A 25,826-nucleotide genomic window follows, 5' to 3' on the forward strand; every position below is an offset into this window, starting at 1 on the left:
AAACCATTAGTGAGCACTATGAAGTTGTTGTAAGACATTGTTTATGTCTGGCCAAAGAAGAGGGCATAGATTATGACTATCGACTATAGGTTGTCGATGGGGATCCGCATTCGAATTGTGGATAAGTCGAAGCAGTGGGATGGATGGTTGCTCGGCCACCCATTGATTGAGGATTTGGAGCAGTTGAGGCCTTTGCTTTTATAGTAGACAGTAAGATTTTTGTAAAAAGAAGAAGACATTCATGGGAAAGAAAAGAAGTAACAAGAGATAGAAAAAACATTGCATTTTCAGGTTTTCCAGCAGACAGAGGAAGGATTTTCTGAGATTACGATTGGAGAATTTAATGATTCAGCTGTAATTCACAGAACAAAAAATGAGATCGCACTCCATCTGACTAAAGCTCCCTTTTACAAGCATAGCAAAGCAAGATTTGCCATTGCCTATTCAATTTCACATGCTGTCTAGATCGCTTTCATCATGGACCAAGTAAGGTGGGAAAGAACATAAAAACAGTGACATAAAAAATTGAAATGAAAAAGGAAAAAAAGAAGAAGAAAACCTGTGAACTGCCTTCTAGTAAGAACAAAAGTGCACTTAGCAAGGGCAACCTCCTCCTTGATTCTCATTCTGGGAAGAATTCACGGTGGGCTTCAGATTTACATCAACCATGTCTTCCTGCTTTGTAGAGTTAAGTGTCTCCATCCCTGGCAAGGCTGCGGCAATCTTTCGGAATAGAGGCTGCAGTTTCCAAAATGAGAAGCCCATTTAAGCAAAGAGAACAGAGACACACCGCTGTCATTACATGTATAAACAGGTGGAAACTGAGGATAACATAGGTACACAATTGCACCATATAAATGAGCATGCAGGTTCAAGAAAGAAGTTGACAGTTGAAACTCCGGCTTTCCGAGGTCGATAAAATCCATTGAAATAGAAGAAAATCCTCGACAAATCATTCTTTGAGAAGTTCTTCAGCTGAATTAATAACCAAAAAAGATCAGAAATGCAATTTTGCAACCTTAATATTAAATCCTGCTTTTGCACTGGTTTCAATGAACATAACTCCAAACTCGCGGGATTTGGCATCTCCGTCCTCGATCGAGACTTGCCTGTGATATTTCCATCACAGATCATTAGATATAGTATATTATTTACCATTCTAAGTACACCGCCAAACGCTTCATTGTTTAGTGAACTCTAATCATTGCTCCTCATACAGACAATAAAATCCTCTAGAAAAGTAATCAGATAGGATCGTCTCAATTTGCTGCAGAATACAATTCAAACCAAGAGAAGATCCATACTTGAATTTGACCATGAATCTAAATCTCAACCAAAATTTCAAACGTAAACCAGTATAGTCTTTTGAAGAATAGTACATTACAAATTCTTATAAACTAGAAGGGACGTTCTTTGCCAATTGTCATGTTCATGATAACTTGGCCAGCAAATCAACTTTAGCAAGAAAAGTTTCATATTTCTTGCAGGAAATGAACGTTCTATCATCATCTTAGTTGGAAAAGGGCATTGAAGAAACATAAACAATCTCATTAGGGAAATGTTGGAACCACATGGCACTAATCAGGACAGATCTCCAACCAGAACCAACTAGCATCTCTAATAATTCCTTCCACTAATTTTAAGATTAAACAGAGACAAGAATATGCTACACACAAGTTTGAAGAGATTCAATGTTATTACGTATCCTACCTCTTATCAACAAGATCAGTTTTGTTCCCAACAAGGACGATGATTACGTCGCTCCCTCTTTCAGTCCGAACTTCCTCAATCCACTTGGAAGTGTTCAGAAAGGATTGCCTATCTGGAACATTACACTACAGTAAGGTCCTTACCAAACATTCAGTTGATGATATAACTCACTAATTTGAGCAAAATAATTGTCAAAAAGATTTCCTGGATTCAAATCAATGCAAAAACAATTCCAGAACTAGATATAAACAGATAAACACAAACTCCAGTCCACATTATTATTAATACTAGTCTCCTGGACATAGTTGATAATCCCAATTCTAGCATGAAATATGAAAGTTTGATAAGAGGTTGACAAGATAACAAAGTGTCTGAGAATTTTTCCCTTAACTGATACTGGCTACTTCATAGATTAACAGGATAACTAAGGAAGTGTTCAAAAATTCCTTCCTCAACCGATACTTACTGGCTACATCATACACGATGACTGCAACAGATGAATCTCTGATGTAACTTGGGATGAGACTACGGAATCTCTCCTGTCCAGCAGTATCCCTGGGTTCAACAAAGTCAAGGATGTGATATGCGAAAATGTGTATAAATCGAGCAAATGCCACATTGATTTAACATACAATAAAAGATCAAACAGCCCATCTTTATACTCAAAAAATAAACTTTGAAAACCATATTAATTAGAATTAACTATTGGCAGAAATGAAGAGACTCATAGAAAACAATCAGAAAAAAACGACATAATTAATTGCTACTGTGAAAATCATGAGCTCTGAAGGGACTGATTGAAATGAACTTAGGGGAGCAAAAAGATGTATCCAAGTACAACATTTTCTTGGCCTGCTAACACGATATGGGCATTTTACCTCCATTCCTTTAAGATTTAATTGGTTTCAGTATTAACAAGACTACACCTTTTTTTGCCCATCAGAATCAGTGTTGCCTGGTATTACCCATTTCAATTCAGACAAATTTGCATGTTAGGGATATGAAAATAGCAGGACTCAGGTGGCTGGTACTCTACCAAAGCTGCAATCGCACTGTCCGATCCTCAAGGTACATCGTCTTCGACAAAAAATCGATCCCGATGGTGGCCTGCAGGTCAGACAGCTTAAGAAGTGAGAGCCTATTCATGTCACAGAACGGGAATCCGGTCTCAAAAGAATCCTACTAGATGAAGTCCCCGTTTTCCCTTTCACATTTGTATGCGAAAGTTCATGACATCTGAATTTGATGATAGTAATACGTGAACACTTGTGCAGTTGGAAACTTTTTCTTCTTTTAGCAGAATAAAGCAACTTAGAGCCTCGAAAGCCTCAGTTGCAGAATTCCTCTCACATGGACGAAATATGCATCAAAGTTCAGTTCAAGGAAAAGCCATTAGCAAAGTCGAAGGGCCTTTTGCGTAACCCAATGACGGTGCAATAACGGGCCTCGAGATCCGAAAACGTACGGAGGAACGCCAACTCCGAACCCTCGACAATCACATACCACTTTCGTGCGTTCACAAAACGTCCAAAATCAAACGGTCACAAAGGTCCTAACACCAACAGAAGAATCCCACCACGTATATGTAAAACACATGCAACGTCCGTGGCGAGGGACAAGCCAAAATGATCGGTCCGTCGAAAACCAAGATGAGATCGCAGCATCCGGGACGGACCTGGTAAGTGGTGTCGAACTTGTCGTACATGAAGCGGGTGATGATGCTCGTCTTGCCGACCGACTGATCCCCGAGGAAGACGAGCTTGTACTTGGCCAGAGGGGACACGTTCGCCATCTTCTTCTTCTTCTCCTCCTCCTTCGTCTTCTCCTCCTCCTCCTAACCGCGTTTCAGATCTGAATCTACGTGAGCGAGAGAGAGAAGGAGAGAGGGGGAGAGAGAGAGGTGACGCGGTCGTTATTTGTGGCTTCCTTGTAAGTTCGGGAAGGAGGAGAAACCGCCATGCACGACGAAGAAGGCGGCCATATCACCATCGCCTTTACGCATGGTCAACGTCCTTGAAATTCTACATTTCTTTCTCTCTCTTTTTTTGGGACTATTATGCCCCTGTCTTCTCTCCCCCTTTGGCGATTATGCCCCTCCCTCGTCTCCCCTTAGTTTAGCACCGTTCCAGTTTTCCCTCCGAATCGCGCTTCTGTGCCACCCCCGGGCGGACCAGCCGGTCGCGGCGCCTGAGAAAAACGTATTCTACTTGTCGATCACGCGGTTAATGATAGTGCGTTTAAGTAAGCCATGTGATGTACATTTCGACCGGCTTTTGCATTCGGATTTCGAAACCCTACTCTTTTTAATTTCTGATTGCTCCAACAAAAAGGAAAATGCTCGCTCGCATCCATCGGTTTGATTCGATCCTCGAAGCCACCAAACGGATGATCCGATTTTTCCTGCGTGTTGCTACTTTCCTAATGCTATAATAAACAGACTCGGAAAACACATTTGAATTTTTCCTTCGAATTTGAAAAAAAAAAATAATAATTGAGAAGCCTGCACATTATTTGTATATGTCAGAGAGAATTGAACAATTCAGTTCAATGTTAAGAAAAAGTTAAATGATACGCATTTAAAGTAAAATGTTTAAGGTAAAATCTAAAAAAGAAAAGAAAAGAGAAACGTTTAACACCACCATGCAATCTAACCATTCGAGCTAAGACTATGACTGTTTCATCATATCGTGCATAGCATGCCGAATTCACTGGTTAAAAACCATAATGCGAAACCAAGCACTCATACAATCAATCATTTCCCAGAATCACTTCAGTTGACTTGCCGATGAGAATGAGGAGAATAAACCGCGCGCACCAGTTTTCACTCGTGTCTTTCTGTGTCGATACAAATTCAACTGCTATCGCCTCTAAAGGACGCGTTGCCTAAGCTTTCCCATGGGCAAAGTGGAAGAAAAATTTCAAAACAATCTGCTACCTGTAGAAAGCCTCCTGTGCAGCATTGAGGCTACTTCAGTCGGTCTCGGACATTTTGTTTATCGGATTGCTCTCACATTGCCACACATTTGGGGTATTTACCACATTCCCTGCATAAAAAATTAGATGGCTTGAAAATCGAAGATTGAAAAAGGGACGAAAGTATTAGATTCTGCTACTACCAAACGGTAGATGTAACACAGATAGCATGCGACATGCAATAATCAAGTGAGAACAATAAAGAACTATAAATGTGTTCAACACAATAGCTCTATCCTTCACTAAATCTCAAACTTTCTTCTGCCGTATGCACATTAAAGTACAATAAAAAATAGGTTGGTCAGGGAACTGCCTGAATGGCATAATATTGGTAACGCAGGAGAACAGGAACTAGATGTTAGCATCTTTGAGGGTAACGATCCCTCAACATCCCTCATACTTAGCACTCATAGCTAACATAAACAGTGGCAACAATAAAATAATAGCAATGACAGCAGCAAGAATAATATGACGAAATGTAGACCGTTTTGCGCTTTCTCACCCCCTCCCCCCACACACCCAAAACAAAAGGAGAAATTACGAACTTACCTTTTATCATACATCTTTTGTTAAGAGACTTTCACACCAGAAAATGCTCAAACTATCATCGAACCCCTAACTACTTTTCCACCGAGTGCCTGCCACTTTTGCTCGATGATGATGAAATACCTTGCTCAATACACTGCAAAGGGGAATTGAAATGAGCAGAGAGAAAATTTTAGGCCCTCAGAATGATCTTCTTTTGAAGCAAAAGTTACCAATAATAGTATCTCGCAAGTTCCCAAGCTCAACAATATTATAGAAGCACGAGTCTGAATATTTAGGAGCTGTTTGGTAACTGACCAAACAGTGTTGGATTCTATTCTTTTGTTCCCGGGAACAAAAAAAGAACAGAAATCCGTTTGATAAATTTTTTGTTCCCGGGAACAAATTTGTTCCCAGGAATAGTTTTGGAACAAAATTAAGAATAAAAAAAAAGTTGACTCTTGATTCCGGGAACAAAGGAAAGAATCAAGACAGAAACAAATTTTTCTTTTTCCTTTTTCTCCTCCCTTGGCATGTGGCTGGTCTTCGGCCTCTTCCAGCCCTCTTCCAGCCCTCGCCGACGAGGGCGAGGGCTGGACCCTCGAGGCCTAGGCAAGGGCCGCCCTCACCCTCACGGCTTACGGGGGCAGCCCTCGCCCAGGCCGCAACGCCCTCGCCGGCCCTAGCCTGTGGCTGGCCGCCGGCCATGGCTGGAGACCAGCCACAGGCCAAGGAAGAAGAATAAGAAAAAAAAGGAAAACAAGAGAAAGAAATAATAAAAAATTCAAAATATTTTGTGCAGTTAGCATTTCTGTTCTTTTTCTATTCTAGGAATAGAAATTTTTGGCAATTACCAAACACTTTCAAATACTCAGAAATTGTTCCCGAGAAAAAAAAAAAAAAAAAATCATTTCTGAGAAGAAATTATTTCTGGAAACAGAATGGTTACTAAACGCACCCTTATAGTTTCATTCATAGGCTGCAGATATAATCTACTAATTGTGACTTTTTCCAGAGTCAACTGCTTTCTTAGGAAGATGACATCACCAGCTATATCATTGCGTATATTAAGATAAGATTTCATTCCAAGTCTGCAAAAGAAATATAATTGTTGAAACCTTTTTCATATTCACTCAGCTTCTTCAAAAGAGAATATTGCAAACCGAACAAAACGTCCACCAACCACAGTCACTACAAAATCTTGTCTACTTTGTGCATCATGCACGTGAACATGCTACCAAGTGTATGCAATATGTCTGACCTCACTGTTCTACATGAGAAGGCAACTATGAAGAAAATACCTCAAGAAGATAATTATGAAGATGATCTAATGTTTGCGGGAAAGTTGTTGCAGATATATTGACAACCGGCAAACCCTGTGGCAGAACAAAATGAATTAAGGTGCAGAAAAATGCAAGAACAAATATAGAATAGCGGTTTCTCTAGCTTTTTCAAATATTTTAAGTTTGCATGTACACTTCCTCTATGTGACCTTTCTAACCAAGAGCACCAAGAACCATACCATCAAAAGAATTAACTCCTTGGTCTCTTTAAGTTTCGTGCTAAAGGATTAGCTTAGACAGCAAAAGAGTTTTATGCTTGATAGAGCCATGATTATAGGTCAAAACACATATAGGATAGGAATAAAGAGTAGAAAGCACCTACTTTTACTAACAGTAACTCATGAATCTGCAAACCTGTTTTTCAAACGAGCAAAGATAATCTTGAATAGTTTTTAAGTTGCCTATCAGCCTATCCTTGTCCTGCAAAGGACAGAAAAAACTGTCACATAGACAAAACATGAAGGTGCAAACATCCAGTAAGCAGTAACAAATGAAGTAAAGAACATTAGAACAAAGTTACAGAACAAAATGTTCATGATATGAAATTGACCATAACAACAGCAAACTAAAGAACAATAGATATCAGCATGCCTAAACCAGGGTGAAGGCCGATACTGCATCAACTAGATAATTGGATTGACTTAGGATTGGCAAATTAACACTCCATTTGTAGGCTATGGAAACGGAAGGTGTGTCATCATGGCAACAAGATAAACAGACATGAGACATTAGCAGGCCAAGAAAATGGCAACGAAGCATCAACTTGACAAACCATTCAATTAATTGATACTTCTCAAGTTAATCTTTTTTTCATTTCCCACCTTCAAGGTCGTCTAAATTTTTTTATCACCTTCACTACAATCAAACAGTAGGTACAGATGCTAGTTTGACATTCAAGAGAAACAAAAAGAGGGGAGAAACATGTCCAACGACTACAACTTAAAGGCCATTTCTGAAAGATGTACAGCATGTGAAATTCACGGAAAGAGGACTTAAATAATATGCCTGCAGTCTTCTCCTTTCACATCAAGAACAATTACAAGAAAATGTCAGTAATGAAAACGCAATTTTGCTTAATGTTAGCCATATTGACTTCATTGAAATGAGTCTAGTTTTCTTAATGTTATGGTTTATCCTACAAAAAAATTATCGATAGCCTTCATATTATATTTGTGCCTTGTTACTTGACATCCTCCAGAGTTTCTTTATCTGAGGATCTTCATTAGTACCAATCTTTTAGATCAAACAAAAATAACGTACAAAAAGGAAAGCTGCTTTTTATACTACAACACACCATACCATCCACAATTCATTGTAAATGGTTTCTCTCCCCTTAAATCTATATTTCCGTGCAGCAAGAAATAACTATATATAACATTATAAACTTGTATCGTGTATTAATTACACTGCATTAATGATAAACTGGTACTAATTGACTATAGTCTCAACAATTCATCTAATTTTTATTAGCCAATAAAACTATAATTATTGCATGAAAGTACACAAAAATCATAATAAAGAAATAATTTCTTTAAAACTTTACAATGTCAAAGACATGAAAGTTAGAAGGTCATCACTACAAAACCAATGCATAATACACAAAAAAAAAAAAAAAAAACTGTCATGCAAAACTATGAAGATGAATAACCATTAAGTTTATCACCTAAGTTTAACTACAAAAATTGGATATGAACCATGCATCACATGAGCATGATATAGTGGCCAGATACGATAGTTTCACTGTATGCACATGTTGTGGGTGTGCCACACTTCACAACAAAAATGACCCACACCACTCCTTGCTACCACTCATACCCAGTAGTACCTTCATCACCCAAAACTTAATTTGTCCCTATACAGAAATTCACATGGACGCAGCTGCCTGCTTTATCGATTTCTCTGCCTTCACTGAATGTTTCAGCAATCGCACAGACTCTTTGATGTAAAGCTAAGTGACATGTTAGCCTTACACATCACAAATAGATACCCGGACATTTCAACAGGATATCTTTTTTGTCCTAGAAACTCCTTTTCATTATGCTTACTAGCAAGATTGCATCTTCAAAGAACACCCAGATAGGTACTTTCATGTCCCACCATTACTCATCAGCTAGATGCATATTCATATTATACTTTTGTACAAACAAACATTTAAGAAGTCATTTGTCATACCTCAATAAGACATTTACCACTAAATGTCCGTGTTGAGATCCATTCCTCCAGTAATGCCTGCAGACAAACGAATCAGTATGACATATGTAAAAACTAGATGTTAAATAACATATCAAGATCACAGGTATTGTAAACTTCTACAACCAATAACTGATTTGGTATAGCCATCTTAGTAACTGATATACCAGAAGCTTGGGAGAACTAATGACCTGTAACCAAGTAAATTCTTTTGTGTATAAATACTTTTAAGAGGTACCAAGATAACAAACTATTCCATCAGCAGTATCTCCAGGGAAAGCGGTAAAAATGCTAACCCAGAACTTCAAATACTAGCAAGCATCTTCCTGTCAGCCCGCAATTGCTCAGTGGACACAAACCCTAAAATGGCTATAATTGACAGAAACAAACACAAGTTCTTCCCAGAAGAGAAGTCTCTTTTGATTCTTTTGAAATAGTCTTGACACTGGCAAAGGCTCAGGGAGCAGGGCAAAAAGATGTTCCAAATATTTGCCTTATGTTATAATACACCAAATCCCTTTAGTATTTTTACCATTCTGCCAACTTCTTGACATATAACACTTGGTCGAAGTTTCTTTGACTAATAAGAGGTTAGAGATTGGGAAAAAAATTATTTCAAACTGTTGCCTTCAGTCAATGCACAAATTCCGTTGATATATTAACCATTGTGGCATGTTCTTCATGTATGAAACATGAGTTGTCTCTGGGATACTAGCTTTCACTGCTTCTACGTTGCATGATGCTAAGAATATGGTAGATATACATTGTGGCTTCTTTCCAGTGAGCTAAAATTTTAAATAAAAAAAATCGCCTAACATGCATCAGAGCACACATAGGACTTCCAATCCTAGCAGCTGCTTAATTTTATTTTATCTATTTGAGTTTTATATTGTCTTCTCAATATGATTATGTCCAAAAATAGGGATTTATTTGTACGACTTGACTTACACGCGAGAGAGCTAAGCATATGCTATATGTCCATCCTCAGCCCGTTTCCCGACAACTTAAGCTTTCTGGAATACTGATCCTCTAATATGACTGATTGTATAAGCACTATAAGTTTATCTTTTACAAACAGGGGTAAGAATTTTATATGATCTTTAGGAAAATAAGAGTGAGAAGTAAATAAAGATTGTATCTCATAAAAAAAAGGCAGCATAGTAAATTAAAAGCACAAAAGAAAGGGAACAAAAGGACGTCAGAAACAGTGTTGCTAGTTCCAGAAAGACAAGTTAGATCAATGAGGATGAGACATCTGGTGTCCAAAAAGTGTTTTGCACTGATAACAAGCTGTAACTTTTACAGGCCAAAGCAAAACAGCAAGTAACAAACATAAACTGAACTGTATTCTGGCAACAATACTAGCAAACTGCTCGTAATATTAAATAAAAAGAGAATGAAACAGGCTGTCAAACCTTATGTTCAAATTCTGCCATCTTTAGAACTATAGGAACAATTATTGGTTCAGCACCAGACTTTTCTTTCCTTGTCACCATAGTTTTATTTTCCTCTGCATCTTTGACATTTTGACCTGGAATTGCAAAATTCAGAAGGCAAATAAGAAAAGTTTAACATGAATAGCAGTATCTTTTAATATAATAGATTTAGGCATATTGCCATCAACATGAATGAATGTCTCGATTATTCTATGGAATCAGTCTTTATCTTGTTGCACAAATTTAGAACGAGAGAATATGGAACCAAACGTCATGGAGGACTTCTTTCCACGATCCCATGAAAGGCGATATAATTTTAAATCGGCAGAGAGGATAGAGAAAATGAAAGCAGAGATGAAATGAAACATGGGTCTTACATTCAGTGACTTTTCCACCTAGGTGCATAGATTCCAGAGAAACTGACATTTTAGGCAATTGGTCAACATTAACCTCTTCAAAGTTCGCTTGCCCAAGAGAGCTATTGCTACTCTCATCATGACTACTACAGACACTTGAAGGATTATTTTCCATTTGAGTGGCAGTATAACCATCTGATGTAACAGGTAAGGGTTTTGCCTCTTTTCTCTTTGCTGGATCATCACCAGGCAATTTGTTCTCGTCGTCCATTAAATAAATGCTTGGGTCCAGATGTATTCCCTGATAGCAAACATTAAGCACCACTTACAGAATTTTAAATTGCACAAAATATAGTGGAGTGATGACAAGCTAAAACAGAGCTCAAGAGAAAAATATTAGAGAAGAAAAAAAAGGATTGGGGTATCACAACTTTCCATTACCAGTGGAGAAAGAAGGTGTACTAGAAGGTAGAATGTATTCCACTGAACAAACTTTAAGATTGGTTTTAGAGTGAAAGCTCCACTATTCTATCATTTTCTTTTTAAAGCTCACTATACTATCAAATTTTGAAAATAGCATTCAGAGAGTGTCCCATTTCTGTTCAATGTCTCATGACAACCAACAGAAATAATTCGCTTGCAGTTTTGCATTCAAATTAGAAGCTTCAATTCTTGACATGCTTGACATCTAATCTATAGCAATTCTCCTACGGTCTTGTAAGCAGCGGTATTGCACAAAAAGATTAAGTGACAATAAGAATTCCTTAAAGGAATGATAATACGTACATACCTCAATAATAATTGGCTTACCATCTTTCATTGCCTTCTTTAAATCGCCAGCAAGGCCTGGAGAATCGATTAATAGCACAGAAATTACGACCACTTGCTAAAATGGAACTGAAAGTAAACTTTGAGCAGAAAATAGCTATCGACATTCATGTAGAGTATAGTATGATAAATTGCTGGTAATGGCGAACAAAATTATAGAACTGTAGAAAAAGCTGAGAAAGGGATCAGAGAGATTACCTTTACGAACAATTCTGCATTCTCTACAAAATTCTGTAATCAGCTCCTCGGATGAACTATAGTCTCGTGCCCAAACAGGAGTGGATGCTAGTGGTGCACTAATAGTAAATTTTGCATGAGATTCTAGCTCATTGTGATATTTCACAACTGAAAGCATGCCAAACAAAAACAAAAGCATAGTGGTAGGCGAAAGCATACTCTGTTGAGGTTCTCAGAAGCTCATATACCATATCCGTCTGCATGTATGGAATTTCGAAATAGAAAGAAAATTATGAGACAAATTGTTTTCATAGAAAACTCCACGAAATTGAGGGGGAAAGTTATTACCTGTAAGACATTTGGCAAATTCAATCTCTGAGCAAGCTGTGTTGCAATGGTAGATTTACCAACACAGGCAGTCCCACACACTAGGATAACCAAAGGCACTCTTTGATGATGAAATCTGGAAAGAGGATTAATCCCAGGTTTAGAATGAACTCCATGACACCTCCTGACATTTTTCTTTGAGAAATTTACTCTTATTTTACAATTCCGTGGAGCAACATCTTCTTAAATAAGCTTGCTTTCACTATGAGGAAATATTTAACCAGAAACAACTCACAGAAAGAAGAAATAGGATATTTTAACCTTCAAAGTTCGTTATTGTCAATTATCAGAAGCTAAATACACATAAAACAAAATAAGAGAAAGAAAGTGAGAGGCACAAGGAAAATAATCATGTTGCCATTTACTTATATTTGACAAACTCTAAACAACAATGACATCACAAAGAAAGTCTCAGAACAACAGTTATATGGTTCTTGTGTACTCATTGAGATGCACTGCACATGTTGCAATACAGCATGCATTTCACACGCCATGAAAACTATATAGAAATTGGTCAAAGATATAGAGAGTTTTCTAGCCATGAATTCACCCTTCAATTCTCAACCACAAGTCATTGCATTTACTTTACAAAAACACTTAAAGAAAATGGCCCCCTTTTATTGTTCATATCATCTCAAGAACAAAGGACCAGGTCAATTGTACTCTTGCTACATGTTTTGGAAAGAAAAGGTTGGGCAGGAGATGACGCAGATTCTAGCAGAGCTTAGTTACCTAGTCATCATTTTGTAACGATTTATATACTCCTCTCCATAACCCCGCCGCTCCATCAGCTGCATAAAAAAGCAAAACGGAAGGAAACTAAGTAGAGTTCAAGAGTGATAGTAATCAAATTAAAGCTTAAAATTCCTTCAAATTAATTATTAAAATCGAGACATAAGACTCCTTAACATATGACTAGCAAACAGACCAAATATATATATATATATATATATATATATATATATGACTAGCGAACAGGTTCTATGTGGTATCAGCTCAGGTGGATCCATTAACATCTCTCTTTCATCAAGACAGAATATTTCGTGTACTTCTCATCTGCATATTAGGAATGTATGGCATGTGTTCGATCTAAATGTCAAATTTCCATTTAGATGTTTTCTTGAAAAAACCCTAACCAGGGAATACAGAGAAAAGGGATAAATTACCTTGAAGAGGTTAGCTTCCAAGTCAGACTGAGAGCTGCAAGACAGAACTCGAAATAAGAAGTGGCACAATTATGTTGTCGTGCAAGAGCAACCCTACCCAGAAAGAGAGAGAGAGACCTACACATCCAGAAGGCTGTTGTCTATGAGCAACTTCTTCAGTTCGAGGGCGATTTTGATGGCAACATGATTTGGAATCTGACCCAGATGCCGTAAAGATCATTTAATAATCTCCAGGCTTCAATATATTTCACTACTACTTCATCTAAAACATAGAAAATACAAGAATGGACCAATGCGAATGGGGATCAAAGATTGCAAAATGTTCTAAACACAAGGTGCCAACTGCTAACCAGACAAGCCACAATTAGAAGTATTCTTCATAAAATTGGCTCATCATCCCATTCTTTACCAGCACGAGCACGCAAATGCAGGGGAAATCAATTCATTAGCACGCTGAAATGCCTCTCAAGCATCATAACCAGAGCTCATATCAGAGGATTACTGTATCCAGTGGCTGCTACAGCCTAGGAAAGCTAAACATCCAAAGCACCGAAATGTGGAACTAGCAGCACGTCGAAGTCGGAAAAGTGAAGAAGAACCTTAGTGACGGTCAACATTCTGCTGAGGAGAAACCTCGAGAGAACGTAGTAATGATCGCAATTATCCCCTAACCACACCTTCACCTGCGAAGAAACATCACCGGAGCAGAGTGAGAATCCAGATTCCTCTTCCGAACCGAACTCGCACACGATCGCGTCGCGCCTTCCTCGGGACACCAACCTTGACGAAGTCGTACTTGGAGGAAGCGTTCCGAGTGGAGAACCTGACGGCGGGGAGGGAGGAATCGCCGCCGCCGCCGCCGCTGCCGCCGTCGGATCCCTGGCCGTCCCCGCCGTGCTCCTCCCCGCTCCCGCTCTGGCTGCTCCGATTCAGCGATTTCCACGCCGCCGCCGGCGACGGCGGCTTCGCCTTCTCCTTGTCCTTCTTCATCTCGCCGGCGGCCGCCGCCGCCGCGAGGTGACGGTGATCGAGGACGGACTTCTTCTCGGACATGCTGGTTTCCCCTCTGTCGATCGACGCGTGCTCGCCGTGAGCATTAGCGAGACGGAAGTGAAGAGGAGGAGAACGCTTTCACGATCTTCCAGAATAGCCCCCGCGGGGACAATTTATATTCGCGGCTTGATGGAGGACTAAAATGAAAAAAACTAGGGATAATGACACAAACAACCCCTGAACTTTGACTTAATGTGTAATTTGATCCCTGAACTTTTAATTTGTTCAATGTAGTCCCTAAATTTTAACCTAATATTCAATTTGATCCCTAAACTTTTAATTTGTTCAATGTGGTCCCTGAATTTTTAATATGTGTTCAATTTAGTCCCTGAACTATATGAAAATGTTCAATATAGTCCCTGCACTTGAATTAATGGAAGGACTACATTGAACATTTTCAAATAGTTCAGGGACTAAATTGAACACATATTAAAAGTTCAGGGACCACATTGAACAAATTAAAAGTTTAGGGACCAAATTGAACATTAGGTTAAAGTTCAGGGACTACATTGAACAAATTAAAAGTTCAGGGACCAAATTGCACATTAAGTCAAAGTTCAGGGACTGTCTGTGTCATTTTCCCAAAAAACTATTTGAAACTGTGTTAATTATAGAATTTTCCTAAACTTAGAAGAGCATTTCAATCTAGTCCCTGTGCTTCCAACTTCACGTGTATAATAAAGGACGTTCAACCGGCTTGAGAGATTTGTTCGAACGAACATACACGATTAGACATCAGATTCAATTATATGCGTGATTAGATTGTGTTGATGCTTCTGCACACCCCTGCCTTCGCTTTTTTTGGGACAGACATAATTCTCTATCGGTGTATAAGCTATGTGAACGGATGTCGTTAGCTAAATTTAATCGGGACAAAAAAAAGATTCCAAGTGAGTTCTATAGTGTGTTTGAGAGAGCGTTTCCAAATTCCTTTGGAAGCGCGGGTGCCAAATTCGAAATGTTTGGTAACACGACTTCCAAAAGCCTTCTAGCATTTAACAAGATTTTTTTCTTCCAACTTTGCCCTCGCGGATATTTCCGGTATTCCTCTCTTTCTCTCTTTTCATCGTCTCTCTCCAAATATTTGGAATTGAAATATGCGGAGGAACTCGGGGACGCCGGTCACAATCGAGCGACACCGACAGAGGCCTCGTGTGACGCCATGCTCCAGACGCGGCTTAACTCACTTTACCGAGGCCTCTGTTTTGGTTTTGGTTTTCCAATCTAGCTCGCCGTCTCGTGCTCGATTTTCGAGCCCTAATTGACAACGTTGAGCGAGATCTATTGAGCGCGGCCAACTTCGAGCCTCATCATCCTCGTCAACGGTGGCAGCAATGCGAAATACAGCTAAGGGTCCTCTGTTTTGGTTTTGTTATTCCAATCTAGCTCGCCGTCTCGTGCTCGATTTTCGAGCCCTAATTGACAGCGTTGAACGAGATCTATTGAGCGCGGCCAACTTCGAGCCTCATCATCCTCGTCAACGGTGGCAGCAATGCGAAATACAGCTAAGGGTGTGTTTGTTTTGAGGAAAATTTCCATGATTAAGGAAAATGATTTCCAGAAAATTTGTTTTTTTTTCCTTTATTTGGTGATATGTGACTAAAAACACTTTCTGGTGTTTGGATCACATTTGGAAAATGATTTTAATATCATCAATAACATTTGAACTAACAATTTGCACTAGTGTGCCTCACTTTCAAATTAATTTATTGAGTCAATGTTACTAAATAAACCGATTTTCTCTATCAATCTAGTAAATCTAGAATTTGAACCCCCAAAATGAAAACGAAACCCGAATTCCTACACGTGTTCTTCTAAATCCTCATCGGTCTCCATCGTCATCACCACTTGCCATCGCGCCCCATCGGATTGCAGGTGACTCTCTCTCTTCGAAAATTAAATTATGAGCTAAGGAAGAGCAAGTGTACCTTAGAAAAGGCGGGAGAGACTTGAGAAGACCAAAGGTGAGAGAGAACCCGATAAAAAGGGGAAAGTGTTTTCCCCTTCTCACGTCCAGGAATTCATTTTCCGAAAATTAAACATTATATTTGTGTTGACAGGAAAGTGTTTTCTATTGACTAAATCATTTTCGGAGAATCAAATAACCGAAAGTCCGGAAAACACTTTCACCAAAAACAAACACACCCTAAGATTGAAGCAAAGAAGAGGGGAAGAAAGATGACATACGCAGAGATGGAGAGATCGATTCACCGTGGGGTCGAGACTCAGAGCCAAGGGAAGAGAGGGCGATGGCGTGCTAGGCCGACGAAGCCGTTCGGGGCGAGGCTGTCCTTAGTGTATTTGGAATGTCACCGTGTCTTATTCTTCCAGCTCTGAGGAAGGGTAAAGACCCATATTCGGCTAGCAAAAGAGTTTTTCAATCGGATGCCATCTGAGTCCCAACTTTAAACTATCGTATCCTTCCAATTAAAGCTCGCAATTATTGACCTGCATATTCAAAAAAGGCAAGGGTAAAAATTGAAGTCCAAGACAACAATGCAATTATGGCAGTGTATCTAGGACATAAATGTAATTTTATTATTTACAAGAGGTACGTAATCTTGCTTAATAAATCAGGTCAAAGGAAGAGTGCACAAACGACAGGCCAAGTGTAGCCAAGAAATAGGGGCCTTTAAAGAAAATCTACCGAAAAAGTTGGGGGCAAATTGACATGAACTAGCAAATCTGGGGGGTCAAAATGGGCATTTCGGGATGAGCCCCGGAACGCAATCAAATTGTCTCCTCGTTCTTTGACAAGTTCAAGCTTCTCCCCTCTCCTCCGCTCGCACTGAGCAGCCAGCGGCAACGCCAAACCTCCGCCAACCTCAAGGTCTCCATCTCTCTCTCTCTCTCTCTCTCTCTCTTCTCGTTTCCGGGTTGCTTTCAGTAGGCGTGGTGGGTCAATCTAGGTGATGGGTCTTGACCCGTTTGACGAAATTCCTGAACCAGGTCGCCGGAGAATCTGTCCCGCGTTGTCTGGAGCGTTCAACCTGCTGCTCCGACGAGGATTCCGACGCCGGACAGAGAAAGACGGGCGGGGCGTGCGAGAAATGCTAGCCAGAAGGGTAGTTTCCGTCGCCAAGGATACCCCGAAATCGCTGTACTCCAGGTTCGGTGGTTCTTGATTTGTTTGTCAGTCGTTCAGGGTTCTGCTGCATAGATTGGCAGTTCGTGTTGTTTTTGATGCATTGGTTGGTTTAGTAGGTGATGGATTATAGCTGTTAAATTGGGTGGCTTAAATTTACTCGATGCCCGCGTTTTTCGCAGTTCTGCGCAGCCTTCGAATGAGGGCAAAAGCGGTTTCGCTCGAAAGGCCGTGTCGTTCGTGCTGATCACGGTGACGGGCGGTGTCGCTCTGAGCGCTCTCGACGATCTTGCTATCTATAATGCCTGTAGCAGGTAGTTTCTCATTGTTTCTTTAGAAATTTCTTGGGTTAAACTTCTTCATGTTAATGAGTAATGTGGAGGTGCCGGAGCAGGGGGAAATTTGATTATTTGAGTTAACATAGGTACATGGTTGTGATGTAGTAATTAGTGAAGATTGAGCCTGAAAGATATCCATTGGGTTGGGAGAACTCGGTTGCCTTTGGCTTTCATGTGCTTAACTTATAAAATCTCATGGCTAATGTGGCTCTACTTGAGAACTATATTTCCCACTATACTTTACATACCCAAAAGAGAATAAATTGGGAGCTTGTGCTTTAAAGATTTTCCCAGGTGGAGCGCAAATTTGTCAAGGCTTAATGCTTTTCAATTATTTTGCATTTTCACTCATGATCTCGACTCAAATCATTTGTTGCCATGCTTGGCATGAGTAGTTAATATACATAAGACCGAACATTTGATCCTATTAGCATATATATCTTGTATAGCTTCAGTGAGGAAATTTGATTGCGATATCTTTGCGTTGTAAGTGCACAAAGCAACTAAAAATACACTCCTGATTTACATGACCAGGTTCTATGATTGCCGAGGTATGTATTAACTGACACAACGTACGGTATAGCCTTTTTAGTAAAGTTGACGAAGCAGAATTAGAAAAAGCAGATCAACATATCGCTCTCTTGGAAAAACTCTTGAACTCTGAAAATTTTTGGCAAATCCAAAGAAGGTATTATGCAAAAATAATTAACAAATACTCATATTAACCTCGTCCTTCACTTTAAGGCCATTCCACCTGGTTACAAGTGAAGAGGGCTTTTCCATGATCTTTTTCTTTCTTTGTAGGTTTTAAAATTTGGGAACATGTGCAGTTCTATCCAAAAACAATTTAATGAGGAAGTCAAATCCTTGAAATCCCTAAAATAAATCCAGTCAAGTCTTATATTATCTCGATTGGTACATTGTGACCAGGGATTCTGTGCGACGCTTGAATACAAACACTTATTTCTCAACATCCAGCATGGCTAAAAGATCCATTTTCGGAAGAAATTAACGAGTCAAATGAATCTTGACCAATTTTCAAGTAACTGCAAACTACACGTATGAGTAATTTCATCAAGAATCATATATATGGTTGTCAAACTTCACTTGGGAGCCAAAAATTGAGTCTCTGAGAATACTTGCAAGAAACGCAATTCCTAAACATAGAAGTGCAAACCCTGTTGACAAGATTGACACTAGGAGTTTTATAATTCAAAATTCGAAAGTGTCCTTTAAATCTCAGCAAGATAAAACAAAGGTTGTCATACTTTTCTCATATATGATTGGCTAGTCACAGGGATCATGTTTTTGCCAATTTGGCTTTCTATTTTTCAGTTACAAGCTTATTATACCTCAAGCTACTCAAGTTCATTTAAGATCGATACTCTATGCTGCTAGGCAGTAATTATATTTTGTTAGTATTCTTTTCCTTATCTGTCATTAAATTGCTTGTTCTTTTGTTTCTTGCTACTTATTGGTAAAGTAGTGTAAATGACCATTAGTCATCACTTTGTTTGTTTCTCATCGAGATTTTTCTAACACTTCCTTGGTCTTTGCCTCAATTTCATTTAGTAAGGCCCTGGATAAAGCAAGTAAGAACAAGGCAATCGTAGATGCCCTTGGGGAACCGATTAAGAAGGGTCCCTGGTACAATGCATCTCTAGCAGTTGCTCACCAGAGGCATTCTGTTTCTTGCACATTTCCTGTATCCGGTCCACAAGGCAATGGAATCTTCCAATTGAAAGCAGTCAGAAATGGAGGTGTGTATGTTCTATTGAACTAATGAACTCTCATCGTCTTCCTGTCTAGGTGCTGTTGCATTATCTCTGATGAGAAAAGAGGTGCCATTACTTTTCCTGAGATGTGATTGCTAGATTAATCTTTTTACTATCCTTCCTAATCAAGGCCTTTTCAATTTTTAGACCTGGATATGGTTTAGGCACATCATAATAACTGAAAGCGTATAAATGTGGTTCTGCAATAGCAGCTGCGCTTCCAAATTACATCGCTTATGAAAGTTCGAATTGAATGAGTGTGTGTTGCAGTGTTGTTCTTTTAACATTTTGCTATATCCTATCCGTAAGCTGTATACCAAAATTGATTGCCTTAACTGGAAAATTGCAGAAGACACGTGGTTGTCCTTTCTGCGTCCTCGGGATTGGGAAATTTTAGCCATGGAGGCACTCCTCCATGTTCCTGAAAATGAAGAGAAGCAGCGGACTTTTCGTATAAGTCTGTCGGGTGATTTTCGTCCTCCGGGTTGTGAGGCATGCACGAGCTGCTCATCCTCAGAACAGAAGCATGGAGAAACGCAAAAGTCATCTGCTAGCGCTTGAGATTGTCGGTTTTGTATGCGTCCCTTCATAACTCTTTGGGAGGCTTTTGTTTTGCAAATCGCGATGGATCGATTTGTGTTACATAATTCATTTTGGCAACTCTGAGATTTGATGCAATAATTTTGGCTGAAGCGATCAGATCGTGACTGCAAGTTTCTCTGCAACTCAATATAGGCTCATTTACTTTTTTCTTTCGTTTGTTTAATGTATGTGCATGAGGCAAGTCAAATCCCGACTTACATATTCAGAAGATATACTGAACAATCAGAATAAGCAAAAGGGAAACTCACAAATTGTAAAGTTTCGAGTGATTTAGCTCTTTGGTAACATTGAAGAACTCCAGCACACGTAACCACCGATCCCATCTCTTGAGCCTATGAACTGCCACTGTGTCTGGAACAAGCTCGTGAGAGCACCTTCCATTGGTTCCTGGATAGTCATACATTGCTGGTTTGCTTGTGAACCTGTTCCTTGCCTTTTTCCCCTTGTTCAGCCACCTTCCTACCAACTTGTCCTCCGGTCCAAATGTATCGTGTTTAGGAATTTCCGAACTAGCAATCCATTCAACAAGATCCCAGGATAATGCAAACCCCATCCCGGACATGTACCCCTCGTGCGGATTCATGCTCGGGCAAGGGAGCACGAACCCGTAGTACAAATCCTGTCTTGGCAGAGGCTGAAGCGATGACACCAGCTGAGCCAGCCGAATGTAGACGTCGTCGTCGGCTTTCATGACGTAGTCAAATCGCCTCGGAAGGATGTCGGGGAGCGAGGAGAAGTATGTGTAGGTCTTACCAAAGTTCATGTTCTCGGTGCAGTTGAGGATGATTATGTCGTTGAACCTCAGGATTTCAAGCGCCAAGAAAATCTTCTGCTCGGGATTGGTCACGCTGCAGAACACAAACTTGACTTGTACTTCGGCTACAGGAGACGATTGGATGCCGTACACTAGCCGAAGGAAATGGCGGCGGTCGTAATTGTTCGGCCTTGTCAGAACCCCGATGAGGAGGCTGAACCGGGTGCCGCTTGTAGCCAGCGCTTCATCGACCTTAAAGGCGTTCTCGGGCGAAGCTGTAAACAGGAACCTGATCGGGGCATTGAGCAGAACGAGGAAGATCACGAAGACGGCGAGGATGACGGAGGAGTTCAGCATGACCAGGAAGATGCTCCTTTGCTTCATTAGGTCCCAGCCGATCATTTGGGTGTAACAATCCACAAGGGAAACGAACGAGTCCTACAAGAACAGGTTCAGAAGAGGTGCTAATAATGTGATGGTATATATGAGATACCCTTCACGTTGTGCTCATTTCTGCTCAAGTTTCCATGCTTGCTTCTGCATGTGAACGAAGAGCCTGCAATTACTGCTTTGCTCATTGTATGTCGTTCCTAAGTAGCATGCTCGGCGTGATACTCCAGCAAGAAGGGCCTTTCTATCAAACCCAAAGGAGCAGTCAGTTTTAATCAGAAGTTGCTAGACATCTATGAGTGGATGGGATACTTAGGGTTACGTTTGGTTCGGTTTTTTGGAAAAGTTTTTGGGAAAATGCAAGGGCTAAAAAGGTTTTTCAAAATGTAAGTAGTGCATGATAAATTATAATTTTAAAGTGTACTGGGAGTTTAAATGTCATTTGGTAAAACACTTTTGCTTTTATTGAAAAAAGAAACTCCAAACCGGAAAGCCTTTAGCAAGACTCTAGCGAGGCCAAATTTAGCTACCGGCAAGCCAAATCTAGTGCTGGCAGACTCGCCTAGGTCGCGTGACATTTCACTTTACTTTTATAATTGTCACATGACAAGACACGTTACATAGTTTTGTCACATGAACCATAATCAAATAATAATAAGTGTTGGTTCATTTGATTTATCATCCCTAATCTTTTGTTGTTATTGAGTATAGATTTGTAAAAACTAAGGATAAAAAAGAATTCATCTCACATATGTATTTTTCAACACTTACCTCATTTCGGCTTTAGCACTTCATTAATGACTAAATTTTGGAAAATTTAAGTGTGAAATGCATATTTTATTCGTTTAATTTCTATTTACTCTCCCATGCGACGCTTCGCCTCAGATGCACGATTGCCATGCAACACTTCGCGCCAATACGACCAAATTAAATAACGATAAAATTGTGCTATAAACCTTTTCTAAACAAGGAATAATGAAATTTGTTCGGGTGTCATTTTTCAGGTGTATAATTAATCCGACGTCCAAAAAGAAGAAAAAGATAAGGAGGCAGAGAACTTACATATGCATGCATAGTGGAAATGACACAGATGATCAGAGAACTCTAGCTCAATACGTAATATCGTTTCCAAAATTTTAATTTATTCAATATGGTCTCTAGACTTTCGGTGCATGTATAATCTATCTCTCGAGCCGTATAAAAATATTTTCGACATCGCCCTTCCATCAATTCAAGTTAGAGGATGATATTGAATATTTTCATATAGTTCAGGGATCGGATTGAACATGTGCCAGAAGTTCAGGGGCCATATTGAACAAATTAAAAGTTCGGGGACGTCATTGCTCACTAGGATAAAATTCAGGGAACACATCGAACAAATCAAAAGTTGAGGGATGATGTTGTACACTGAGCCAAAGTTCAAGAGCTATTTGTGCGATTACCCTTACATACATACATACATACATAATTTTCCAGAAATTCTTGATATCTTCTTCTTTTTTTGCAATTTTATCCCGGACAAACCCACGTTTCTTTGCCAACAATCCACCCTCCGAAGAAACGGAATTATAATCTCCCCTCCCTGCCCTTCCCCCTCCCCCTCCCCCTCGCACTTTCACTTCCCGTTTGTTGCTTGCGAAGCCCTGTTCCGCTGCAAATCTCGTCGTGATCTCAGGCAACCAGCCGTCGCCGTCGCCGTCGCCGAGCTTCGCAAGCAGTAACTCTCTCTCTCTCTGTCTAGGGTTTGGCGACCTCATAGGGGATGCAGGATCGAGGGCTAGTCCGTACCCCGCTTGCTTGATTTCGATCTCAAGAGTCTGTAGTGGAGGGTTTCGCGAACTCTGTAGTGTTCAGGGTGGTGCGACGAGGGTGGGGGATTATTGGGGGCTTGGCCGCGGCGCGGCTGCTGCGACTATCTTGCTGCTGTTGATTATGCTTGAATTGCGGAAGGAAGGTGTAGATTAGCGGGTTTGTGGGTTCGGTGCCGTAGATTCTTGGACTTTCGGGGCTTAATTTTGGGGCTATTGTGCTCGGGGGATTCGGTTTTTAGGTTGTCAAGTTCAAACCTTTGAACTTTCTTGCCGTGAAAAATTTTGAGTTTGTGGAGCATGCTTGGGTCTTTTGGTGATTTTTGGTTGGGCGCAGATTTTTAAGTTTCATGTCTGAGTTGGCGCTCGCGCGATATGGGCTAACTTCTATCCGTTGAAGCCGAATGACACTGACATGTTAATATTGATTGTACATGGCGATTTTAGACAATTTCAAGTACTCTTTGGAAGCAATTTTGAATTTTGACTGTGTGTTTTTACCCTCAGTTGCTTTTAGCATTTGTCGCCTGGATTAGTTGGTGAGGTTTGAGGTAGAATGGGCATATGGCCATGCTGCGATAGTTCCTGCTAGCATTTTTTTGATCGGCTCTTAGTCTCTTTCTGTGGCTGAAAATGCTTGAGAAGTCTTTCTCCTTAATCTGTGATGACATCGAGATACATCATCTTCTTTTGAACAAGGTCTCCTTGTGGTGTGACGAGACTTGAATTTGATGAACCATTTCAGCTGCCTGGTTTAGCTAATTCTCGTTTCGTGACTTAGGTTGAGCTTGGTTTTGTTTGTTTAACATGTTTGTGAGGTACTTTGGATCTTGCTTTCTCTATATCATCCTTGCAATATCGTATTTCTTTCATTTACAATGAAATTGTGCCCTAGCGGGAACTTTGACAATGAAAAGCTCCAAAAAGTAATACCGATCCTCCTAAGTACATCCTTCTGATATAAAAGTTTGTTTGTAGGCTTGATATCTTCTCTAGAAAAACATTGGGGATGAAACACATCTCTGTCACACGTGCCTTTTGTTTCACTTGATTGACTACGTGACTAACACTAGTTGGGTGCGATGGTTTTTATCTCCATTTGTACTTGCTATGAAGTGATACATACTTAGGGTTGGAATTACATAATCATTTATGCACCCTTGATCTGAAAATGTAGGATTCTATACAATATACTTTGAAATTGCTTCTTCTTCCATCCACTTTGATGTGATAACTATACGCCTTGGGGTTAGTTGCCTTGTTTTTTCTTTTGAAAGTTTTAAATCGCTTTAAGTTACATTAGATTTGGAAATTTGAAATGGAATAACGGATACTCGAAGTGAGATTTTCCATACTAGGGACTTCGTCTTCACATATGGCCTGCTTGTGACCATAGTGTAGTTATCATCGCGCTTGACGTCTGTTAGGGTAACAATTGGTAGTTTGCTCTCCAATAGACATTTGGTGGAGTCTTCTTGGAGGTTCATTGTGCCCTTCACTCTTCCAAATGTTCATATGCCACAGTTTCAAGGGGATGACAAGAGACGCTGAAGAACATTTTTGTCCATACTTTGCCCAAAACAAACCTTTTCATCTCTTTATTTGAGTTCATAATCGTCTTCTCTAATTTAGTTTTTCTCCCTGTATTTTGCAGTTACCAAAGATGTCTCGGAGATATGACAGCCGCACGACAATCTTCTCCCCTGAAGGTCGCCTCTACCAAGTTGAGTATGCAATGGAGGCCATTGGCAATGCTGGGAGTGCAATAGGGATACTAGCTAAGGATGGGGTTGTCTTGGTTGGTGAAAAGAAGGTTACTTCCAAGCTTTTGCAAACCTCAACTTCAACGGAGAAGATGTACAAGATCGACGATCATGTTGCATGCGCCGTTGCTGGAATTATGTCTGATGCCAACATTTTAATCAACACTGCTAGAGTCCAAGCTCAACGGTACACATATGCATACCAGGAGCCAATGCCTGTGGAACAACTAGTCCAATCACTCTGCGATACTAAGCAAGGCTATACACAATTTGGTGGGCTTCGCCCATTTGGTGTTTCTTTTCTGTTCGCAGGATGGGACAAGAACTATGGTTTCCAGCTTTACATGAGTGATCCAAGCGGAAACTATGGTGGCTGGAAAGCTGCGGCAATCGGTGCCAATAACCAAGCTGCACAGTCTATCCTGAAACAAGATTACAAGGATGAGATCAACCGAGAGGAGGCAATCCAGCTTGCCCTGAAGGTGCTGAGTAAAACTATGGACAGCACTAGCCTTACTTCCGATAAGCTTGAGCTGGCCGAAGTGTTCCTAATGCCTTCTGGGAATGTGAAGTACCAAGTCTGTTCGCCTGAGTCTCTGAACAAGCTCTTGGCGAAATTCGGGGTGGCGCAGCCTTCTACGGAGGCGTAAAAAGCTCTATCAAGGACTATTTCGGGTCTTATTTATACTTTGGGGCTGTTTGAGGTGGTTCTCTGGTACCTTTGTTGAATTTAGACTTGCAACGACTGTTTCGTGATATTGTCCTTATGGCTCTCTCAATTAGCACTCTCAGCTCTCGATCCAGTTTACATTATTGTTGGCATTTTGTCATGGTTTTCCCTACTTTCTCTTTCCTTTTTCTATTGTGGTGTGTTCGTGCTTGCTTTGCTTGCAGTGGCACCTTCACTTCCATATGACTTGAACCTGTGCCATTTGGACTTTTATGAGGAGCTATTTCATTTATGCACAATGTTGAATCTGTGTCATGTCAATTTTAATGAGAGCTATTACATGAATGCACAATGTAATTCTTTGTTTTCTTGGTCGAAAAATGCACAATGTAATTCTTTTGAGGGGCTGCTTATTTTTCATTTTTTTTTCTTTGAAAAATTACAATATTGTGCAAACTTTATAAAGTCAAGAAACATTACAAATGCAAATTAATTA

At 40.1% G+C, this 25,826-nt stretch overlaps 5 protein-coding genes across 8 annotated transcripts; 2 read left to right on the top strand and 3 right to left on the bottom strand.

Moving 5' to 3' along the window:
* Positions 1–304: 304 nt before the first annotated feature.
* LOC115683060 (ras-related protein RABH1e) lies at positions 305–3,760 on the bottom strand. Its single transcript, XM_030607464.2, has 6 exons — positions 3,386–3,760; positions 2,747–2,817; positions 2,177–2,265; positions 1,711–1,822; positions 1,019–1,109; positions 305–738 (listed from the first exon to the last, which is right to left on the bottom strand). The coding sequence occupies exons 1-6, from the start codon at positions 3,500–3,502 to the stop codon at positions 595–597; spliced, it is 624 nt and encodes a 207-aa protein (XP_030463324.1). The 5' UTR covers positions 3,503–3,760; the 3' UTR covers positions 305–594.
* A 574-nt stretch (positions 3,761–4,334) lies between these two features.
* LOC115666585 (uncharacterized) lies at positions 4,335–14,228 on the bottom strand. Of its 4 annotated transcripts, XM_056312309.1 has the most exons (16): positions 13,872–14,227; positions 13,691–13,774; positions 13,213–13,286; positions 13,092–13,125; positions 12,658–12,716; positions 11,887–12,001; positions 11,758–11,795; positions 11,560–11,657; positions 11,324–11,379; positions 10,555–10,834; positions 10,157–10,272; positions 8,724–8,780; positions 6,906–6,971; positions 6,510–6,584; positions 5,233–5,365; positions 4,335–4,754 (listed from the first exon to the last, which is right to left on the bottom strand). In XM_056312309.1, the coding sequence occupies exons 1-15, from the start codon at positions 14,142–14,144 to the stop codon at positions 5,303–5,305; spliced, it is 1,488 nt and encodes a 495-aa protein (XP_056168284.1). In that variant the 5' UTR covers positions 14,145–14,227; the 3' UTR covers positions 4,335–4,754; positions 5,233–5,302. The 4 variants fall into 4 exon arrangements, with proteins under 4 accessions (XP_056168284.1, XP_056168285.1, XP_056168286.1 ...); XM_056312310.1 differs by lacking the exon at positions 4,335–4,754 and having other exon boundaries at positions 5,234–5,365; positions 6,874–6,971; positions 13,872–14,228; XM_056312311.1 differs by lacking the exons at positions 4,335–4,754; positions 6,906–6,971 and having other exon boundaries at positions 5,234–5,365; positions 8,741–8,780; positions 13,872–14,228.
* Positions 14,229–16,822: 2,594 nt separating this feature from the next.
* LOC115682992 (uncharacterized) lies at positions 16,823–20,049 on the top strand. The gene is made up of 5 exons (XM_056312109.1): positions 16,823–16,974; positions 17,094–17,253; positions 17,412–17,543; positions 19,140–19,327; positions 19,692–20,049. The coding sequence occupies exons 2-5, from the start codon at positions 17,195–17,197 to the stop codon at positions 19,901–19,903; spliced, it is 591 nt and encodes a 196-aa protein (XP_056168084.1). The 5' UTR covers positions 16,823–16,974; positions 17,094–17,194; the 3' UTR covers positions 19,904–20,049.
* Positions 20,050–20,189: 140 nt separating this feature from the next.
* Positions 20,190–21,083, bottom strand: LOC115682991 (hydroxyproline O-galactosyltransferase GALT3-like). The gene has a single exon (XM_030607369.2). It carries the CDS (start codon positions 21,081–21,083, stop codon positions 20,190–20,192), a length of 894 nt encoding a protein of 297 aa, XP_030463229.1.
* A 1,580-nt stretch (positions 21,084–22,663) lies between these two features.
* On the top strand, positions 22,664–25,482 carry LOC115683044 (proteasome subunit alpha type-4). The gene is made up of 2 exons (XM_030607441.2): positions 22,664–22,806; positions 24,552–25,482. Exon 2 carries the CDS (start codon positions 24,561–24,563, stop codon positions 25,308–25,310), a length of 750 nt encoding a protein of 249 aa, XP_030463301.1. The 5' UTR covers positions 22,664–22,806; positions 24,552–24,560; the 3' UTR covers positions 25,311–25,482.
* Positions 25,483–25,826: the final 344 nt, after the last annotated feature.

Source organism: Syzygium oleosum, unplaced genomic scaffold, assembly GCF_021117445.2.
Source record: "Syzygium oleosum isolate NSW1041296 unplaced genomic scaffold, Sole_v2.1 Sole_v2.06, whole genome shotgun sequence".
NCBI classification, from domain to species: Eukaryota; Viridiplantae; Streptophyta; class Magnoliopsida; order Myrtales; family Myrtaceae; genus Syzygium; species Syzygium oleosum.

Bases quoted from the DNA above. Each gene is read 5' to 3' on its own strand.
- LOC115682992 (XM_056312109.1), top strand. From the start codon at position 17,195: ATGCTAGCCAGAAGGGTAGTTTCCGTCGCCAAGGATACCCCGAAATCG. The intron at 17,254-17,411 runs GTTCGGTGGTTC...CGTTTTTCGCAG, and splicing joins CCGAAATCGCTGTACTCCAG to TTCTGCGCAGCCTTCGAATG. The intron at 19,328-19,691 runs GTGTGTATGTTC...GGAAAATTGCAG, and splicing joins GAAAGCAGTCAGAAATGGAG to AAGACACGTGGTTGTCCTTT.
- LOC115682991 (XM_030607369.2), bottom strand. From the start codon at position 21,083: ATGAAGCAAAGGAGCATCTTCCTGGTCATGCTGAACTCCTCCGTCATC.
- LOC115683044 (XM_030607441.2), top strand. From the start codon at position 24,561: ATGTCTCGGAGATATGACAGCCGCACGACAATCTTCTCCCCTGAAGGT.
- LOC115683060 (XM_030607464.2), bottom strand. From the start codon at position 3,502: ATGGCGAACGTGTCCCCTCTGGCCAAGTACAAGCTCGTCTTCCTCGGG. The intron at 1,110-1,710 runs GTAGGATACGTA...GAAATATCACAG, and splicing joins ACTGATCTTGTTGATAAGAG to GCAAGTCTCGATCGAGGACG. The intron at 739-1,018 runs GTTGCAAAATTG...TGGAAACTGCAG, and splicing joins AAGCAGGATTTAATATTAAG to CCTCTATTCCGAAAGATTGC.
- LOC115666585 (XM_056312309.1), bottom strand. From the start codon at position 14,144: ATGTCCGAGAAGAAGTCCGTCCTCGATCACCGTCACCTCGCGGCGGCG. The intron at 11,796-11,886 runs GTAATAACTTTC...CCATACATGCAG, and splicing joins ATTTGCCAAATGTCTTACAG to ACGGATATGGTATATGAGCT. The intron at 10,835-11,323 runs GTATGTACGTAT...GTTTGCTATCAG, and splicing joins GTAAGCCAATTATTATTGAG to GGAATACATCTGGACCCAAG.